The sequence below is a fragment of the Mirounga leonina genome, unplaced genomic scaffold, assembly GCF_011800145.1.
Source record: "Mirounga leonina isolate KUSES-001 unplaced genomic scaffold, KU_Mleo_1.0 Mir_200, whole genome shotgun sequence".
Classification (NCBI taxonomy): Eukaryota; Metazoa; Chordata; class Mammalia; order Carnivora; family Phocidae; genus Mirounga; species Mirounga leonina.
In genome coordinates this window covers 27,534,451-27,553,976 of record NW_023270503.1, presented here as the reverse complement: position 1 = coordinate 27,553,976, position 19,526 = coordinate 27,534,451, and the positions used below count along the sequence as shown (strand labels likewise).

Genomic DNA, 19,526 nt, shown 5'->3' with positions numbered 1-19,526 from the left:
ATTCAAGTTTTTTTACCTGGATTTATCTCTCGGTAAGTTCCAATTCCGTAAGCATCTACTATGTTCTGAAAGCCATATGTGAACTTGTTCGTTTTGTTATAGGTTGGGGGCGTCTGATTTGTTTGCATCCTGTTCAGAATAGAGGGCACAGTGGAACCACTGTGTTCCTGGGAAACATTAAACACATATATCAAAATTAGATCATCCTAGTGGTGGTTACATAGATGTATATATTTATCAAAATTCGTCAAACTATACATATAAAATAGGAGCATTTTATATTATGTGAATTGTATCTCAATCTTGCCCAGTCTTTGGAGAAACTGGAGCTAGGTGTAAAATCTACAATGAAAGATTTAAATTAAGTGTAAAAGAATATCCTTATGTGAGAAAATTCAATTCTACAATGTGCAACCAAAGAAAACATGGAACTTCCTCCTCTGGAGACATCCTCATCTGCCTTTCTAAGAGTATCGTTGTTCTTTCCTTTTATGGAGAAAGCAGTGTTATCTTCTCAAACTCTAACTGCTAGACAGGACTGCTAGGGTTATCCCTCAGAAGCAGTCTGATGGGGGAGCTGGGTGGCTCAGTTGGTTAAGCATCTGTCTTTGGCTCGGGTCATGATCTCCGGGTCCTGGGATTGAGCCCTGCGGCATCAGGGTCCCTGCTCAGGCTCAGCTCCCTACTCCCTACCAAATAGTAACTAACTAAACTTTAGTTACTAAGAGGGGTCTGCTTCTCCCTCTCCCTCTGCCCCTCCCCACCATCTGCTTGTGCTCTCCCTCCCACCCTCTCTCTCAAATAAATAAATAAAATCTTAAAAAAAAAAAAAAAAAAAGAACCTGTCTGAGGGGCAGAGAGAATGGATAAGGAAACTGACGTTCTGGTCAGGAGCTATTCTGAAGAATCATGGGTATATGACCAAGTCATTTCGTCTTTTTTTTTTTTTTTTTTAAGATTTATTTATTTATTTATTTTGAGAGAGAGAGAGAGCGAGCAAGTGCGCACACATAAGTAGGGGTAGGGGGAGGGGCAGAGGGAGAGGGAGAGAGAGAATCTCAAGCAGACTCCACGCTGAGCGTGGAGCCCGATGTGGGGCTGGGTCTCACAACCCTGAGATCATGACTTGAGCCAAAATTAAGAGTCAGACACTCAACCGACTGAGGACTGAGCCACACAGGCACCCAGTCATTTCATCTTTTTTGAACTGCAGTTTCCACATTTGGAAAACAAGGATACACAAAATGTATTGTTAGGAAACAAGAGGAGTACAAGATGAGTATATCCAAGAACTCTGAAAGTAAAAATGCCATAAAAATGTGATCAATTAATGTTACAGTGGGTGGGAAGTGCTCTTTCCCACTGCACTGCCAGCTATAGGGGACTCACCGTGCCCCTCCTGAGCGCAAACTGGATGGAGTCAAGGTCGGTGACGGGGCACCAGACCTCTGCAATCAGGCACTTCTGGGTCACATCGATGTTGCACAGGTTCAGGGTGTGGTAGATGGCCTTCATCTTCCTCACCTTGATGAACCAGACACGGATGTTCTTAGCAGCTGCCTGCAGGACCCTCTGGCGGTGATCCTCTGTTTGATTGAGAACCTTTTGGGAGAGAAAGGAACTAGGAGAGATCCTTCTACACCAGGTTTGGGTCCAGGATATGAATGACAAAGAGGCACAGCTTTCTGAGAAGGGTTGCTAGGGATTTATTCTTCTTCTGACTAGAATGGCTTTTGCAGGGGGCAAATTACAAGAAATTAGAGCTTTAGTTACTAACATTCATTTTTCTTTTGGCTTCAAGCTGAAGAGAAACCTGAGGAAATAGTTTTCAGTTCCTCTATATTTATCTTCCCACAAATCCACAGCTTACTTACCTGGATCATTAAAGAGCAATGGTTTTCCATGTAAAGTCTGTAACTCAGACTCAAAGTTAAGTCAGCATTTTAAGGCTGGGAGTTGACAAAATCCACACTTAAAAACAGTTAGCTGCAGAATGCCCTGAACATAAGCCAGCATCGGGGAATGATGGGAAAGAGGCAGTGCTGAACACCATCGCCCGCCTATGCCAAGAGAGACTCCATGCCAGGGAACAAGGGACAGGAGACACTAAGGGGTCAGAAGGACTCAAGGCCTTAGAGGAGATTAGACTGCCACATACCACTGTTATCGTGGGGCAGATAAGGCTTTATCTTTCTGTCAGGCTTCTTGGGGGAAAAAAAACGTTTCAGTGCTGATCCTTTGGAAACCAGTACACATTGCCCTCACAGTAATCACACTGCCAAGACTAGAGTGAAAGGAAGGGGCAGGGACACTTAACATTCTACTGCCTTGTTTATTACCATTTAAGATTTCAATAGCAGGAGAGGGGCTAAGCCAAAGGGCGAGCAACCCACCACTCACACTTCTGCATGAAAACTGAGCCACCCAGGCATCCCTTTTATTATTTTTTTAAAAGATTTTATTTTTAAGTAATCACCACACCCAACAATGGGCTCAAACTCACAGCCCCAAGATCAAGATTTGCATGGTTGGGGCACCTGGGTGGCTCAGTCGGTTAAGCGTCTGCCTTCGGCTAGGTCATGATCCCAGGGTCCTGGGATTGAGCCCCGCATCGGGCTTCCTGCTCAGCGAGAAGCCTGCTTCTTCCTTTCCCACTCCCCCTGTTTGTGTTCCCTCTCTTGATGTCTCTCTCTCTCTGTCAAATAAATAAATAAAATCTTAAAAAAAAAAAAAAAAAAAAAGAGTTGCATGCTCTACCAACTGACCCAGCCAGGCACCCCTCAATCCCTTTTTAAAGTTTCAGTTCAGGGGCGCCTGGGTGGCTCGGTTGTTAAGCGTCTGCTTTTGGCGCAGGTCATGATCCCAGGGTCCTGGGATCGAGCCCCGCATCGGGCTCCCTGCTCAGCGGGAAGCCTGCTTCTTCTTCTCCCACTCCCCCTGCTTGTGTTCCCTCTCTGGCTGTGCCTCTCTGTCAAATAAATAAATAAAATCGTAATAAATAAATAAATAGATAATAAAGTTTCAGTTCATACAGCTGGGTGTTTCAAAGATCAAATTCTGACCATATTGCCTGTGCCTTTTAAAAATCTACGCGTAAGTCTAGGAGGGGATAAGATAGCCCTAGAACCCAGAACACACTAATTGGCCTATCACCCATCAGCAGTTCTAAAAAACTCTCTTCCCGTGGTTAAACAGGTAAGTGTATCTCTGAGGAGCTGGAAATAGGTCAAGTTGGTGGGTCATAGACAACGGGAGTTGGAGGGAAAGATGACAAAGGGAGTTGAAATGGGAGTTACAACATATCTCTGACAATTTTGCCCCTGCTGGAAAGAACTGTCTTTGAGATTAAGTACAGTGGGCCGCCTTATCTGTAGGGGACACCACCCAAGACCCCCAGTGGGTGCCTAAAACTGTGAATAGTACCTAACTATATATAATACGTTTTTTTCTATACACACATACCTATGATGAAGTTTAATTTAAAAATTAGGCACAGTAAGAAATTAACAATTAATAATAGAATAGAATAATTGTAACAATATGGTATAATAATAAAGTCATGTGAATGTGGTCTCTCTCTCTCTAAATATCTTATTGTACCGTACTCACCCTTCTTGTGAGGATGTGAGAGGATACAATGCCTATGTGAGATGAAGTGAGGTGAATGATGTAGGCATGTGACGCAGCGTTAGGCTACTATAACCTTCTGACATCATCAGGGGATCATGTTTAAGACCCACAGCTGACTGTGGGTGACTGAAACCTCAGAAGGCAAAATCACAGATAAAGGGGGGTGGGGACTACTGAATGTTTTAATGTTTCAAGAGGGCAATCATCACATCCTTTCAACAGGGAACAAAGCTCCCACTGGCCACACTTTCCTTCCAAGTACGCCTCAATCATGACTCCGTCCTTAGGACCTCATGACAACCATGGATCGTATTAACCACACTGGTGATGTCGTAAAAATCTAATAGTCTCTTCTTGGGTACAAGACTTACAGGACTCTCCGGCTAGACCGTTTGGTTAAGATCCGAGGTGACCAGAAGTTACACACCAAGCTGTTAAGAGTGGCTGCCTCTGGAGGGAGAGAGTGTGTGAGAGAGGGCAGAACTGACTTCACGTGTACTTCTGTATTACTTGATTTTTTCCCTTAACTAAGTATACTTTTTTTACTCATAAAAAATACCTCAGACTCACGAAGAGGGAAACCGAATACTTGAAGCAACAACAATTTCAGATGTATAGCATTCCTGTCGTGTTTGAGGATGATTAACGCTGTTATGCTATTTTTAACAGTCATTCCCTGAAACTTTTCCCTAGCTCCCAAGGGCACAAGTTACCCATGGACACTTCTTTTTTTGCATCCTGGCTGCTCTTGATGCCTAATAAACTGTTAGTGTTTCAAGGAAGGGGAACAGTCTTCGATTATAGTATTTCACACAAAAAAATTCCCTCCAGCCCTCTGGTACCATTTGGAGATCATCAATCCTGGTATTAACTCCAGAAGCCATTTCCTTCCTCTCCTGTGGTGTCTCAGGACAGGGATAGAGTGAGGCCCGGAACCTGGAACATACAGACACAGCCTGATGGACTCTGAAGTTTCTTAACCTGTTCAATTTAAACAACCTCAGGAAGTAATCTTAATGTACTAGAAGGACCAAAACTAGAAGGATTAGCTCAGACTGGTGCACTGATCATTAATAAATATGAAATGTCCTATAGATTGAGCAATAACATTTGAACTATCTTGACATTCTCTGCAGCTACTAAATTCCCTTAGATTAAAATTTTAAAAACTCAGTAATACAAATCATACTGTAAATTACTTGAGAAAAATGGCACGGAAAAGAGATCTTATGGACAGAATTTCAGAAAAGTGTGCAGGCACAGTGCCTATGGTACACTGCTGGGTACACAAGCCCATCGTCCTAGAACAACGTAGCATTTATAAACCATGAGTCCTAATTACTTTTTTCCAAAGAAAGGAAATTGCGGTTTTGATAGTACTTCTAAAAATGAACTTAGGTCATTTCTAATTGTTTAAAATAGCCCTAATATTATTAAAAGATATATGTGCTGTGTCAAAGTAGACTAAAAGGGTTATTGTTTCACTGTTCTATATTCTAAGGCTTAATAGTCAGGCAGCCTGGCTGCACCTCTCAGGGAGGCACATTTCTCTTACCCTTCGCAGATCTTCTTGACTCTGTTTTTCAGCTGATCGCCTTGGAAGAAAATGATGAATACGGACTTGTGCACGTAGTCACCCTGGGCCCCAAACCCAAAACAGAGCATTCAGACTTCTGGCCTGGAAGAAAATTTCTTAAATACCCTACTGTCTTGGTGATATAGGAACAACGGGAGTCACTGAAGGACATGGCAACCCTGCACTTGAATTATTATCCTCCATCCGTTTAAGCTCTGCTATAAGAACATTTGCCCTGTAGTCTCTCATTCACACAAAAAATCTTAGATACTTGTTTTTAAACTCAACCATGAGCTTAACACAGACACTAAGATGATTCTCCTTGTAGCACCATATAGCCCTTTATACCAATTCAACTTCAAACCTTACACTGCCCGAGTAAGGATGGAGGAGAGGAAAGGAAGCCATTCCTGTTTGTTCTATGCTTAGAAGTTCCCAGATAAAGGGGACTGAGGAACTATAAGGAAGTGAGGGTTTGGGAAGAAGGTTGATGTGGAATCTCATGCTTCATGCTAAGTTTGATCTAAGGAGCAGGGAGGAGGAGGGCAATCTATTCCAAATACCAAGTTCACATATGAAGTCTGACACAAGGGCTGCAGGGAAAGATCAGAAAAATAGGCTTAACTGGGTGTTAACCAAGACTGCCTCTGGTTGCCTGTATTTTCTCATATTCCTAGAATTTTTATAATAAAAAACAAACTTTAGAAGGATAAAAGGAGATGAGGAATGAAGAAAATGAGGCAAAGAGCCTTAAATCCGTAAATTCTCCAGAATGGGAAATAAACTGGAGCACATTCCTTGTGCAGCCTCTCTGCTGTAGCTATCCAGACCCCTTTCCTCAATTTGTTGATAAAATAATGTTTCTGTTGCCCAGAAACTTGGCTGAATATTCCTGAGAACAGCTCCACATTAGGAGTCACTGCAGACTGCAATGTCTCTACAACGCGAGGACAGCCTCCGGTGGGTCTGCACAACTGCTCCTCTGGGGGCTCCCCGAACCCTAAGTGTCACCACTCTCCTCTTCAGGAGGATAAAAGGATAAAAGCCTCAGGTGCCCAGACCATTTCAGCTGCATGACCCACCCACTCTAAGAAGTCTCACAATCCAATCTCTCTTCGTGGAGCAAAAGATACTAATTTAAGAACATCTAAAAGATAATTTTCAACAGAAAATCCAAGCCCAGGCTTCCAAATATTACCAATACAACAGTAAATTTTTTTGCAGAACATTTCATCTTCCTTGCTTGTGATCCTTGAAATCAGGATTCACCATACTTCGTGTAGGTTGATGTTAAGAACTCTGTCCCATTATGTCAAATGCCAAGATGTTCAGCCATTCCTACTTTGCAAAGCAGTGGGTAGGGAAGATCCTCCTACCTTGCACAATAAATTATTTTTAAACTAAGTTTCTAAATCTCCCAACAAACAGACAAAAAACCTTACCAACTAAAAATTTCATCACCTTATAAAGCTCATAGTTTAGGAGGAACTCTCTCCTCTTCTTACACATTGGTATTACCAAACCTGGAACCAGATGTCATGCTCTGATTTTCACAGAAAGTTAATTTTCTTTTGGCCTCTGATAGGTAACAGAAAGTATATAAAGCTTAAGTTTAAAATAAGGGGGAAAAAAACATACAGTCCAAATCATACCGACACAGGTGGGGCTTGAAAATGTCTATGCATCTGTCAGTATACGTCATAGGTACACAGAGGACAGAAGTTAAGAGGAAAAGAGCAGTGCTTCCTATTCGCAGATCAGGGTAGGGGGAAACATAAGGGCTCCTCTGCGGGAGGGTCAGATTCAGGTGGTACCATGCAGTGTTACTGCTCTGAGCTCCCTTTACAAGACCTACTCCACGGGACGCAATTTCCTTGTCTTACAGTCACAGGATCCTCCAGGGGGTTCTCGATTTCAGCCTGTCGCAGGAACACATTTCCCCGGCAAACCCGCCAAAGCATGCGCTCAAAAGTAGGGATGCGCTCCCGGTTAATCACACCAGCCACGAAGCTGTGGGAAGAAGAGCCAGATGGGGAACTCTATTCCACGCCATGGGATGGAAGGCTTTAAGACAAAGAAGGGAAGTGAGGGGAGGGGGCAAGACAAACACAAGGCTATGCAATGTTATGTCAAAAGGGCTCCCAAAGTTTTCTTCCCAGAACCAGGAAAGGGCTGACAGAACAGCTCAGGAACTGAATCCAAAGTGACCTAGGAACACCTCTCAAGAGGCTCAGAAGAGAACACATCCTGGAAACAAGTGAATGCCCAGCCTCACTACTCTTTTGACAGCAAACATGAATGTGACCCCACTGAGTTATGGAGGGTCAAAATAGTACTCACCCAAGTCTTAAAGGTGTGCCTCTTCCCATCTCACTTGGCTCCAAGAGGGACGAGGACTCTTCCAACAAGTCTGGATCCGCCATCTGCTGATGATGCAATTCAGCCTGAATTCACAAATCAATTAATATCTAATGAAAATAGTTAGTGGCATGCAGGGAACGAGGAACCAGGAGGTAAGTTTAGAAAATAAAGATGGAAAAGAAAAAAACCACCAAAAGAGACGACATACCCACGAAAAGAATAGGGGAAGAAAACAAAGGAAAGAAACAAGAGGAAAAGAAAGCTTAACTGCCCCAGTAAAGCATCGGGGAAATGGTTTTTGAAATAAGGAATAAAGGAAAAAAACACTAAATAATGGTGACAATGTATAAATCTGTTATTTGGTGGAAACCATTTTATCTGTGTTTCCCTGAAAGCCATGAAAATACTAGGAAATACCTGTGCATGCGGATGGAAGCTGAAATGTTTCTCCGTTTTCAGCAAAACCAAAGCAGCTCTGAAGATACTCTCAACATCAAATTTCCAGGCAGCTAGAGACTAGAATATCCCTGGGTGGGAATGTGAAAGATGGAGACTCTCTTTCCAAGGAAGAAAGAAAAGCACAGCCACCGTCCCAAGCAGTGTGAACAGGAGAAAGGCGGAAGGGGCATTTCCACATGTCTGGGTTTCCATGCTCTTCAAAATTCAGAACATGAGAGCTTTCAGCATGGCCACCGTATAAAATGCCCCAAGCCATGGGATTTAAAGAGTATTTCTTTCTCCAAAAGGAGAAGTGGCACAGCAGCTGGGCAGGCCTGGACCTCCACTGCATCAACAGAAGGAAGAAAAAGTGAAAACCTATCTGAATGTCCTAGTTTCTGACCAGGAATCTAGGAATATTAAAAAGTTCATGTTAGGCTACATAGTTTAAGGGTCACTGAGAACAAAGTGGAAACCAATAATCTCAATCAAGTGAAGATAATGTAACTGATAATAAACCAATATAGAGCATGTAGGCTAGTTTAATTGTTCAGATTTAAAATTATTTCCACCATGACAGTTTATACAATGAAATGAAGGAGGAGAGGGACCTTCTCAGATGGAGGTCTGTACTTCCTAAACTCTCTCTACCCAACACATCCTACTACCTTTAGTCTTATCAGGAAGGAGAAGCTGCTCTAAAAAATAAAGGCCAATCAACTTCTCTACCACCTGATCTCCCCAACTTTAATATCCACATACTGCTCGTTTAACCAAAGACTAGAAATCAGCCAGATGATCTTCCTTTTCAAAAGCAAAACTAAACAAAAAAAATCAGGAAAATTTTTCTCTATCATTTTCATTCCAAACATCAATTTGATTCTCTTCCTGTTAACCCTGCGATCAAAAAATGTCACAAAGGAACCTCACTTGATAAGTGATAGGACCATAAAGGTAAAGTCAAGGGGTGCGGGGGGAAGGCTTTAGGGTTGAGTATAAACCTGAGGATATAAACCAAATAATAAGGCTGAAAGCCTAAAAAAAAGAAAAATTTTTGGGGAAGTGACTTCTAAAAGTTGATGCAGGATGAACATTCAACTTTACGCCCCACCCCGGCTGAATGAAAGAAGGGACGGAACAGAACGGAAAGGAAAAGAGGAAGGAAGGAAGGAAGGAAGGAAGGGAAGAAGGAAGGAAGGAAGGAAGGAAGGAAAGAAGGAAGGAAGGGCAGGCACTGAGTACGTCAGAGGGCAGACAAATACTGTCATGAGATGTGAAAAAGTTTAAGATGAGATAATGGGGGCAACAGATTTCCACTTGCTATCGAATGGAAGTTTAGGGGGTTTTTTTTGGTTTCTACTTAATATCAAATCAGCTGATTGCAAGCCACAGGCAACTCATTTTAAGGATCTAGATGACTGGGGCGCCTGGGTGGCTCAGCCATTTAGCATCTGCCTTCGGCTTGGGTCATGATCCCAGGGCCCTGGGGTCGGGCCCCACATCGGGCTCCTTGCTCAGCAGGGAAGCCTGCTTCTCCCTCTCCCACCCCCCCGCTTGTGTTCCCTCTCTCGCAGTCTCTTTCTGTCAAAAAAATAAATAAAAATCTTTAAAAAAAAAAAAAAAGGATCTAGATGACTACCTCCTTTCATCTTGTTCTTGGGATGTCCCTTGGCAAAAAACAGTGAAACTGACTGCTACCCACAAGACTTCTGCCTACTTCCCTGTATGGTTCACAAGACCTGCTTTCAGTAAACCCAAAAGATCAGGCACAGTGCAAACATATGTGCTCTATAGGGGACAACTGCTGGAGCAGCAAAAAGCACTGACTAACAAGACTACTCTGTAGTCTACTACTCACCTGGGACTCTGGGTGTAAAAAAAACTTTGGCAGAATTAAAATTAAATGGAAACTTGCAATAATATTCTAATTAATAATTTCACTACTTCATACTTAAGAATCCTAAATCTTAGAGAGGGAAGTCAAACATTTTTAAATAAAATAACTGTGCCTCGTGGGGAACTAGGAGGATCAGAACTGCTTACTGAGGGCCTTTAAGACAATCTCTAAAACCGCACCGTGGGGTATCTGAATCCTATTCTGGGTTCCCTAATAACAAAAACAACGCTACCAACGTGCGTCTGAATTACTTGCTATGCTCTTTGGTTCACCTTTCCCCTAGTCAGAACACTAAAACCATGCCCTGAAAGAGGAAGCGGCAGAATCTCAGCAGCGCCCTGTCAACAGCACATCCAGTTCAAGCTGCATTAATTACCAAGAGCAAACACTTTTACTTCCATCTATATTGAGAGAGAAATCACATTTCATCACTTAAGGTGTTCACCCAAGCCCCAAGGGAGATGGCAGATGGGAAAGAAAAGTAAAGTAAAGTAGATGGATGGAAGACTCAGAAGGAAAGGAAGGCAGGGACCTGCATGCCATTAACCATTACTTTTCCAGTCTTCTTTACGCTCTCATATGTTAGGGTGCTTATGGTAAAAGATGCAGAGAACTCTCTCCAGCTCTTATAGTTCTTCATAAGCAAGAAGACTGAGAAAAGGATAATCATTAACAAGTCATTTTAAATGCTCTGGATAAGAAATGGCTATGTCGAACTTGCAATCATCTTAAATCATAAGAATGTTCGATTTATGTTTACTCTTCCCCTTCCAGACATCTTGCCAATCATGACCGCTATGCCTAAAGATGGAAAGAATCATTTTCTGATTGAGCCATTTTTGGCTAACTCACTATTATAAATTATTGATCATGTTCACCAAATTTTATAAAAAAAGAAGGGTTTGAACTGGTCGTGTTTTAGGCCATTTGCAAACATTGTAGTTTCAGGCATGGAAGACAATCTCGTGAAAAAAATTACGTTTCCGAGATTTGAGGGTCCCAAGTTTATCTTTTGCATTATTTGAAGTGTGCACTCACGTGCACAGATGCACTTACTCTGTGAGGTCTCATTTCCTGTCAAGGCAACTGTCTGGCAACAGCAGGGCAAGGGCCATTGAAAGGGACCTGGCTGAGCCTCGGAGCTAGTGGCAGGCCTCCACAAGGCACTGACTCTGCACTTGGGAGAAGAAAGGCAGAGTAGCTCTTGCCAGAAGACTCCCCGCACTATCGTAAGGGTGCTAGGAACAAGAGAGACTGATGACAAAAGCAGCCAAAGAATCTCTCACAGCCAAGGCCTCATGCTCAAAAGTACTTCGAGATTATTACCAAAAAAAAAAAAAAAAAGTTTTGTGTGAGTAAGGGGGAAAGCAACCCACTGTGGTTGGAGCATGAAGGTCATGAAGACTTCCAGCCTGCCTTCTCAGCATGGGTGTTTCATGTTTAGATTTATTAAGAAAAAAAAGAAAAGAAAATTCCTAAATCCAGAACTTAGGATTTTAAAACTGTGATCATCTTTCCAAGTGATTTTTCTTATTTTGTTTTTAGTATCTTGTTTTTAGTAACATTAACAATTCAAGTAACTATTGCCCATAAGGGGGTCCATTTGTCAGTCTTTATTCAGATTTTCTCTCAGAATGAACTAGACAAGGAAGCCTATTCCATCCCTTAAACTCAGGAGGTTATGAAAGACATCTGCATACATTTCAGCAACATCCAGCAATAAACTAAGACTATATCAAAAGGGGAAGAAGTGGGGGGAGGGCAAAAGAATTAAGCCCCAAATGATGCTCAAAGTACCTGAGCTTTGATTCTGAGGCCAGCTGAAATTGGATCTGCGGGCAGCAGCTTAGACACATTTAGAAAAGCACGTATCTGTGAGCATATGGGGGCACTGTGTTCTGGCATGTTTCCTGATATGACTAAGCGATGCATTCCTTGAGCACAGGGACCATGTCTTACTCATCTTGTGCCTCACGAAGAGTAGGTGCTCATTAAATGCTCAATGAATTAATGAATATAAATACAATAATAGTTTAGGCAGTGAGCAACTGGAATTCCAGATTATTGTTCATGAAAGCCATACGGCAAAAGTGGCCATGCCTGTTGCAAAAGACCTGAAACACATGGAAAGAGTTAATCACACTGTCCCACACCCTCTAATGTGATGAGATATCAGGGACTGGTGAAAGAAGTTTCTGTCAGTCTCAAAATTCTCCACTCAGTGAGCTAGCTGAATATTCACACCAAACCTCTCTTGATACATAGCCAGATTCTGATTCTTGGGATGATCATGCAATTAAATTCATATGAGCTCTTTCCCGTTCCCTTGCCCCAACAGATGTTTTTAATTAGCATGGCTTCTCTGAGTCAGTCCTTAGTTACTGAGGAATGTATCACATCTTCAGCTTTCTGACGCCCAGTGGTTTACAAACTAGCATAGCTCAGCGTCACCCTGTGAAAACAGATTGCTGGGCCCCACCCTCAGAGTTTCTGATTCCCTGAGTCTAGAGTGAGGACTAGTAATGTGCATTCTGACAAGTTCCCGGGTGAGGCTCATGCTGCTGGTTACAGAGCCCTTGCTCCAGTCTAGAGGGCTAGAGAGTTGGTCTTTCCTTAAAAGACAGATATCAAAAGTAGAACTGAGAATACACCACGTGGGACACCTGGGTGCCTCAGTGGGTTAAACGTCTGCCTTCAGCTTAGGTCATGATCCCAGGGTCTTGGGATGGAACCCCACGTCAGGCTCCCTGCTCAGGAGGGAGCCTGCTTCTCCCTCTCCCCACTGCTCATGCTCTCTCTCTCAAAGAAATAAAATCTTTAAAGAAAGAGAGAGAGAGGGGGCGCCTGGGTGGCTCAGTTGGTTAAGCGACTGCCTTCGGCTCAGGTCATGATCCTGGAGTCCCGGGATCGAGTCCCGCATGGGGCTCCCTGCTCAGGAGGGAGTCTGCTTCTCCCTCTGACCCTCCTCCCTCTCATGCTGTCTCTCATTCTCTCTCTCTCAAATAAATAAATAAAATCTTTAAAGAAAGAGAGAGAGAGAATACATCATGTACTAACTAAAACTGGCCTTCTATTTTTAAAAAGCTTTGCCAAATTTTTTGTTGTTGTTGAGCAAAGGAAACAAAGAATGTTCTGGAAGGCACATTGAACAGTGACTGGACCAAGAGCTGAAGTGTCTGATATTGCTAATCTGGTGGCAAAGACACCTTACTGTAAAAAAAAAAGTTACCAATATCTTAGGCCACCAATAAAGCAAGTCCAGGCTAAAAGCTAAGACTCCTCTCCAGGTGTAATTAGAAGGAAGTCTTCTGAAAGTCTTGCTCCCATGTCCTTCCATAGACTCACCTCAGCAAACTGTCATGCGCAACCTACATTTTTAACCCAGGAACTGATTTACATGTTTCCCTATAAAGCAGTGCAATGAGTTTCCGTGGAAATCCAGGAATTTCAAAACAGGCATCCTACCAGTATTTCCATACAACATAAAGAAAAACTCTTGAAAAATTAAAATGTGACATGTGCTATGTGGATAGTTACAAATGTGCTCATGATTGATAAGCAAACACAGAGAATAAAATAAAAATAAAAACTTGATGATAAAAAGTTCAGAGGTTAAAACTTCGTTACAATTTCATGTAGGACCAAATATTTCTTGTTGCTTTAACTTTTACCTTACCTTAAGCCTTTACTTACCTTAACATATAATGTAAAAATTTCAACTATGTATATACAACTACTTTAGGGTTCCTTTCCCCATCTTGTGATGAAAAATTGCAGAAAATTGCAAAAGTATACAAAACCATGACTGGCTGTGTACTGCATGAAAAATGGAACATAATCTGACATTTCTTCAACTAAAACGGTGCAAAAATGGTATTGCTTTCAACTAGCAAATTAAAATAATTTCTGGAATAACAACATGGCCCACTTGTGCAGGTGTGATAGATATCAGCTGCTCAAATACTAAAAGAAACAATAGTCTGACCTCATCGAAAAACTGCTGAGTTTTGCGAAGTATAAATTTTAGTTCAGTCAGTTCCAGGAAATTTCTCTTCAGAGCTTCCTGGTTTGTGTTGATTTCCTTCAGTTCATTTTCAATCTTCTCAAAATTGGCCTACAGGAAAAAAAAATCAAACTATTAACTTAAACTAACCTCAATATGCTTGTTCTGAAAGACAGATGAATTCATCTATCCCACAGAATTCTTGCAACCTTAGGGTTCAAACATATTTTATATCTACCCAGCAAATATGTGATTTCACCAGGGCAATTTTCTTCATGAAAATTTTTTGCTTAGCATCATCTGTCTTTACCTTTCAGTTCTATTACACACTTGGTTGAATTTCTCAGGGGACTTTGGATGGATAAAATAAATATTGAAAAGTCTACTGCTTATTCATTTAGTCTATGAGATTAATAAATTGCTAGATAAGTTGACATTAATCCAATAAGGTTTCAATAAGGCAATAAGCATTTATTTGGTGGCATGTGATATCGTTCAAGATAGTGCTCTATAATAAGTCTCCACAAGAAACTCACAAGCAAGAGACAATGCGGACAATGGCAGCAAGAATTCCTCTACTCTCCATCCACACAGGAAAATAATTTCTGCATTTAAGTAGAAAGAAATGTATCTGGCTTCCTTAGAAGAACTGTTTACCTCTAAGTCAATCATGTCCCGGGGGAAGGGCACCTCTGGGTTTTCACCAGTGTCCATAATAGGGATATTAGCTTTTCTTATCTCTTTCTCCACAAATCCTAAAATGACAGAATCAAAACATTCATGTATAGCATAGGCCTGGAATTGCCAATATTTAAGGCAAAAAATAAGAGCGAAAACCTGGCTAAAAAGAGCTTTGTTCTATAAAGATACTTTCATATAAAACAAGCACAAGATGTAAATCCTTTTTCCTCCACGTTCCTCTTCTTCCACTGCACACTCTCTGAATCACAGCTACCCCAAAGAGGATTGTCATCCCACAACCATCTTCTTTCCCTCTTCTGATCTTAAAAGCTCATCTGCTTCAGTTCTCCACCCTGTGCGACTACTACTCCAGAGTATGATGGTTCTGTTTGTAGACACTGTTTGCCGAGCTCCAGAAGAGCGCAATTCCATAGAATATTTGACATTTAGCATACTAGTGAAACAACTCTAGATCAAAAGGGTTTCATAAAATTTGAAAACAATCAGATCAGTTTTAACAAAACAAAAAACAAAAAGCATGACACAGTGTAAGGCCCCAAAATACCAGAAGAGAAAAGTGACAACTAGTGACTTTTTGAGGGCAGAGACCAAATTCACCCATCAGCTAACTGAAAGCTGACACAGTATAGTAGCAAGATCATTGGTTTAGAAGCCAGAGAGAACAACCGGGATTCAAATAGTGATTCCAGCATAACTGCTTATGTTCTTGGGCAAGTCACTTAACCTCTCTGATCTTTGGTTCCTCCCTCCCTTCCCCCCTTCCTTCCTCCCTCCCTTCCTTCCTTCCTTCCTCTCTCTCTATTTTTAAATAATCTCTACACCCAACGTGGGGCTCAAACTCATGACCCTGAGATCAGAAGTCGGATGCTCTACCAATTGTGCCAGCCAGGTGCCCCAGCTTCCTCATTTATTAAATGAGGTAACACCCACCTGAAGGAATATTGTGAGGAATGAGTGAAATAAAGTATATGAACACCCCAACTCTCAATAGGACCCTAACAAATGTGTTAGTTTCTTCTCTCATAAAAAGGTCAAATTAAGGGCGCCTGGGTGGCTCAGTTGGTTAAGCGACTGCCTTCGGCTCAGGTCATGATCCTGGAGTCCCTGGATCGAGTCCCACATCGGGCTCCCTGCTCTACAGGGAGTCTGCTTCTCCCTCTGACCCTCCCCCCTCTCATGTGCTCTCTCTCATTCTCTCTCTCTCAAATAAATAAATAAAATCTTTAAAAAAAAAAAAGGTCAAATTAAAAGGTGGCTGTGTTGACATCTAAAATAGATAGTGGGGAACCTGGATGGCTCAGTTGGTGGAGCGTGCAACTCTTGATTTCAGAGTTGTGGGTTCGAGCCCCATGTTGGATACAGAAATTGCTTAAAAATGGGCGCCTGGGTGGCTCAGTCATTAGGCATCTGCCTTCGGCTCGGGTCGTGGTCCCAGAGTCCTGGGATCGAGTCCCACATCGGGTTCCCTGTTCGGCGGGAAGGCTGCTTCTCCCTCTCCCACTCCCTCTGCTTGTGTTCCCTCTCTCACTGTGTCTCTCTCTCTATCAAATAAATAAATAAAATCTTAAAAAAAAATTGCTTAAAAATAAAATCTTCAGGGGCGCCTGGGTGGCTTAGTCGTTAAGCGTCTGCCTTCGGCTCAGGTCATGATCCCAGAGTCCTGGGATCGAGTCCCACATCAGGCTTCCTGCTCTGCGCGAAACCTGCTTCTTCCTCTCCCACTTCTCCTGCTTGTGTTCCCTCTCTTGCTGTGTCTCTCTCTGTCAAATAAATAAATATTTTTAAAAAATAAATAAAATAAAATCTTTAAAATAAATAATTATTGGGGTATCTGGGTGGCTCAGATGGTTAAGCGTCTGCCTTTGGCTCAGGTCATGACCTCCAGGTCCTGAGATCGAGCCCCAGGTTGGGCTCCCAGCTCAGCAAGAGTCTGCTTCTCCCTCTCCCTCTGCCCTTCCCCCTGCTTGTGCTCCCTCTGTCTCTCTCTCTTAAATGAATAAATAAAATCTTTAAAATAGATAAATTAAATAAAAAATTATTTAATAAAATAAAATAAGATGGTGGTCTGCGTCCTCTCAGAATTCTATAATGCAATACTGTTATAAAACCTTTCCCACAAAAAAATAACCAATATGTTCAGTTTGCAGCCTTGTCATCTCAAACGAGGTTTCCATTAAACACCACCTAGCCCCAATACCACAAAATCTACTTGTACACAAGAAATTCATCTTAATATCAGGATTGTAAGACTATTCTTCCTTTCTTTTTCTCCTACAGTATTTTCTTCTTTTGTTAAGAGGACTAGTGTCTCGGGGCACCTGGGTGGCTCAGTCGTTAAGCGTTTGCCTTGGGCTCAGGTCATGATCCCAGGGTCCTGGGATCAAGCCCCACATCGGGCTCCCCGCTCAGCGGGAAGCCTGCTTCTCCCTCTCCCCCTCCCCTTGCTTGTGTTCCCTCTCTCACTGTGTCTCTCTCTGTCATACAAATAAATAAAATCTTAAAATAAATAAATAAATAAATAAATAAATAAATAATAAATAAAAAGAGGACTAGTGTCTCTTAATTTAAGACAGATGACTCATTATAGGAACATGATACGGAACCAAAATGCACATACGAAGCTTTCGATCCATTTCTTCACATCTTCTAACTTCATTCACAAATTTCCGCTGGAAAACATTCACATCTGGATTTAACTGCAAAACAAGAAGACAATGCCACATATTTAAATACTGCATCTACTTTCTGTTTCACAAGCAACACCCTGCAAAGTGAAAATCTAGTATTTTGTGTCAGTGTAAGAGGCAACACTAACAAAAATGGCCTACTGATCTACATAACCTGCTTTGGGGCCAATCACATCAACTGAAGGTAAAAACCCCTCCCTCACTGTAGCACCATATTACTGGAATGGAGGCAAATTAGATAAAATAGTATGGTACAAAATGGTCTTCCCAGGCTGAAGTCAGTGAGCTCCCCTGACCAAAAATTTGAGCAACGGATGTAACAGAAGCTCTGCCAGGTTTTCCTTCTCTTTCTCCCCATCAGAAGACACAGAAAGCAAACTTCTCTTATTCTTCTGTCCCAGGTCTTCACTTCCTAGAGGACAGGCTGGTTTATTCATTCATACATCACAAGTAATTTTCAAAGCAATGTGACAAACATTCTGGGCAATACAAACAAAAATAAAACAAGTTCCTACTTACTAAGAAGCCTGCAATCTAATAAAGAAAAAGGATGAACACAACCAATAAGATACCATGTGATAAATTCCAGAAAAGTAATACAGATAAGGGGCACCTGGGTGGCTCAGTCAGTTAAGTGTCTGACTCTTGGTTTCGGCTCAGGTCATGATCAGGTTGGGCTCTGCACTTAGTGTGGAATCTGCTTAAGATTCTCTCACCCCGGGCCACCTGGTGGCTTGCTGCCTTCGGCTCAGGTCATGATCTCAGGGTCCTGGGATCGAACCCCGCATCAAGCTCCCTGCTCAGTGGGGAGTCTGCTTCTCCCCCTCCCTCTGTACCCCCCACCACTTGTGCTTCTCTCTCTCTCTCAAATAAACAAAACCTTTAAATAAAAAAATAAAAAGAGTGGGGCGCCTGGGTGACTCAGTCGTTAAGCATCTGCCTTCGGCTCAGGTCATGATCCCAGGGTCCTGGTATCGAGCCCCGCATTGGGCTCCCTGCTCCGCGGGAAGCCTGCTTCTCCCTCTCCCACTCCCCCTGCTTGTGTTCCCTCTCTCGCTGTCTCTCTAAAAATAAATAAAATCTTAAAAAAAAAAAGTAAAAAAAAAGATTTTCTCACCCCTTTCCCTTTGCCCCCCCTTGCATGTGTGCACACTCTCTCCAAAACAAATAAATAAAATTAAATTTAAAAAGGAGCTTAAAAGTATTACAAAAAAATTTAGGGGTGCTTGGGTGGCTCAGTCGTTAAGCGTCTGCCTTCGGCTCAGGTCATGATCCCAGGGTCCTGGGATCGAGCCCCGCATCGGGCTCCCTGCTTGGCGGGAAGCCTGCTTCTCCCTCTCCCGCTCCCCCTGCTTGTGTTCCCTCTCTTGCTGTGTCTCTCTCTGTCAAATAAATAAATAAAATCTTCAAAAAAAATGTTTTTTTAAAGTAATACAAATAAAGAACTATAGCTACTCACGCAACATTTATGAAGCACCAACTATGTGCCAGGCACTACATTAGGCACTGGTGTAAATACAAAAGGATATGTCCGAGCTTTGAGGAGCTATCAGACCCGTAGATGAGACAGACACAAACTAATAAATACAATTTGTTGTGATAAATGCTATTTTTAAAAAGTAAATATTGTTGTCAGTTTTTTATACAATTAAACATATACCTACCTACTTCATGACTAAGCATTCCACTAATAGGTATTTGCTTAAGAGAAATGAAAACATGTCTACAGAGACTCATACAAGAATGTTTACAGCAGCTTTATTCACAATAGCCCCAAACTGGCAATGTTCCAAATATCCAACAACAGGAGAATGGATAAAGACACTGTGGTGTATTCATGCAATGGAATACTACCCTGCAATAAAAAGAGAATCAACTATAGATACACATAAAAACAGACACATCTCAACACTAGTTTGAGTTAAAGAAGTCAGACATAAGGCTTTGCAGTGTATGATTCTCTTTACATTAAGTTCAAGAACAGGCAAAACTAATCTATGATAGGCAGAAATCAAAACAGTGGAGAATGACCAGAAGTAGGCACAAGATACCCTTCCAGGCTGATGGAAATATTCTATATCTTGACTGGGGTGGTGTTTGCAAAGATATAAAAATTTACCAAATCATCCAGCTGTACTTTTAAGGTCTATGCATTTCAGTGAATATAAATTTTACATCCATAAAAAACATGGTGGGGGGAAAGGACAGAAAGAAAATAAAAGGGAAAAAAAA

General features: G+C 41.9%; 1 protein-coding gene across 3 annotated transcripts in view; it reads right to left on the bottom strand.

Annotated features, from left to right (window-relative positions):
• Window positions 1–19,526, bottom strand: part of ATP6V0A1 (ATPase H+ transporting V0 subunit a1) — a 62,574-nt gene that overhangs the window by 25,924 nt on the left and 17,124 nt on the right. For 2 of the 3 annotated variants that reach the window (XM_035027146.1, XM_035027144.1), the window contains exons 3-11: window positions 17,225–17,303; window positions 14,563–14,660; window positions 13,888–14,016; window positions 7,547–7,650; window positions 7,090–7,216; window positions 5,186–5,268; window positions 4,473–4,566; window positions 1,390–1,602; window positions 17–167 (exon numbers count right to left, since the gene is read on the bottom strand). In XM_035027146.1, the coding sequence (XP_034883037.1) occupies window positions 17–167; window positions 1,390–1,602; window positions 4,473–4,566; window positions 5,186–5,268; window positions 7,090–7,216; window positions 7,547–7,650; window positions 13,888–14,016; window positions 14,563–14,660; window positions 17,225–17,303 (1,078 nt within the window). The remainder of the gene's footprint in view (window positions 1–16; window positions 168–1,389; window positions 1,603–4,472; window positions 4,567–5,185; window positions 5,269–7,089; window positions 7,217–7,546; window positions 7,651–13,887; window positions 14,017–14,562; window positions 14,661–17,224; window positions 17,304–19,526) is intronic. The other variant, XM_035027145.1, reaches the window with a different exon arrangement.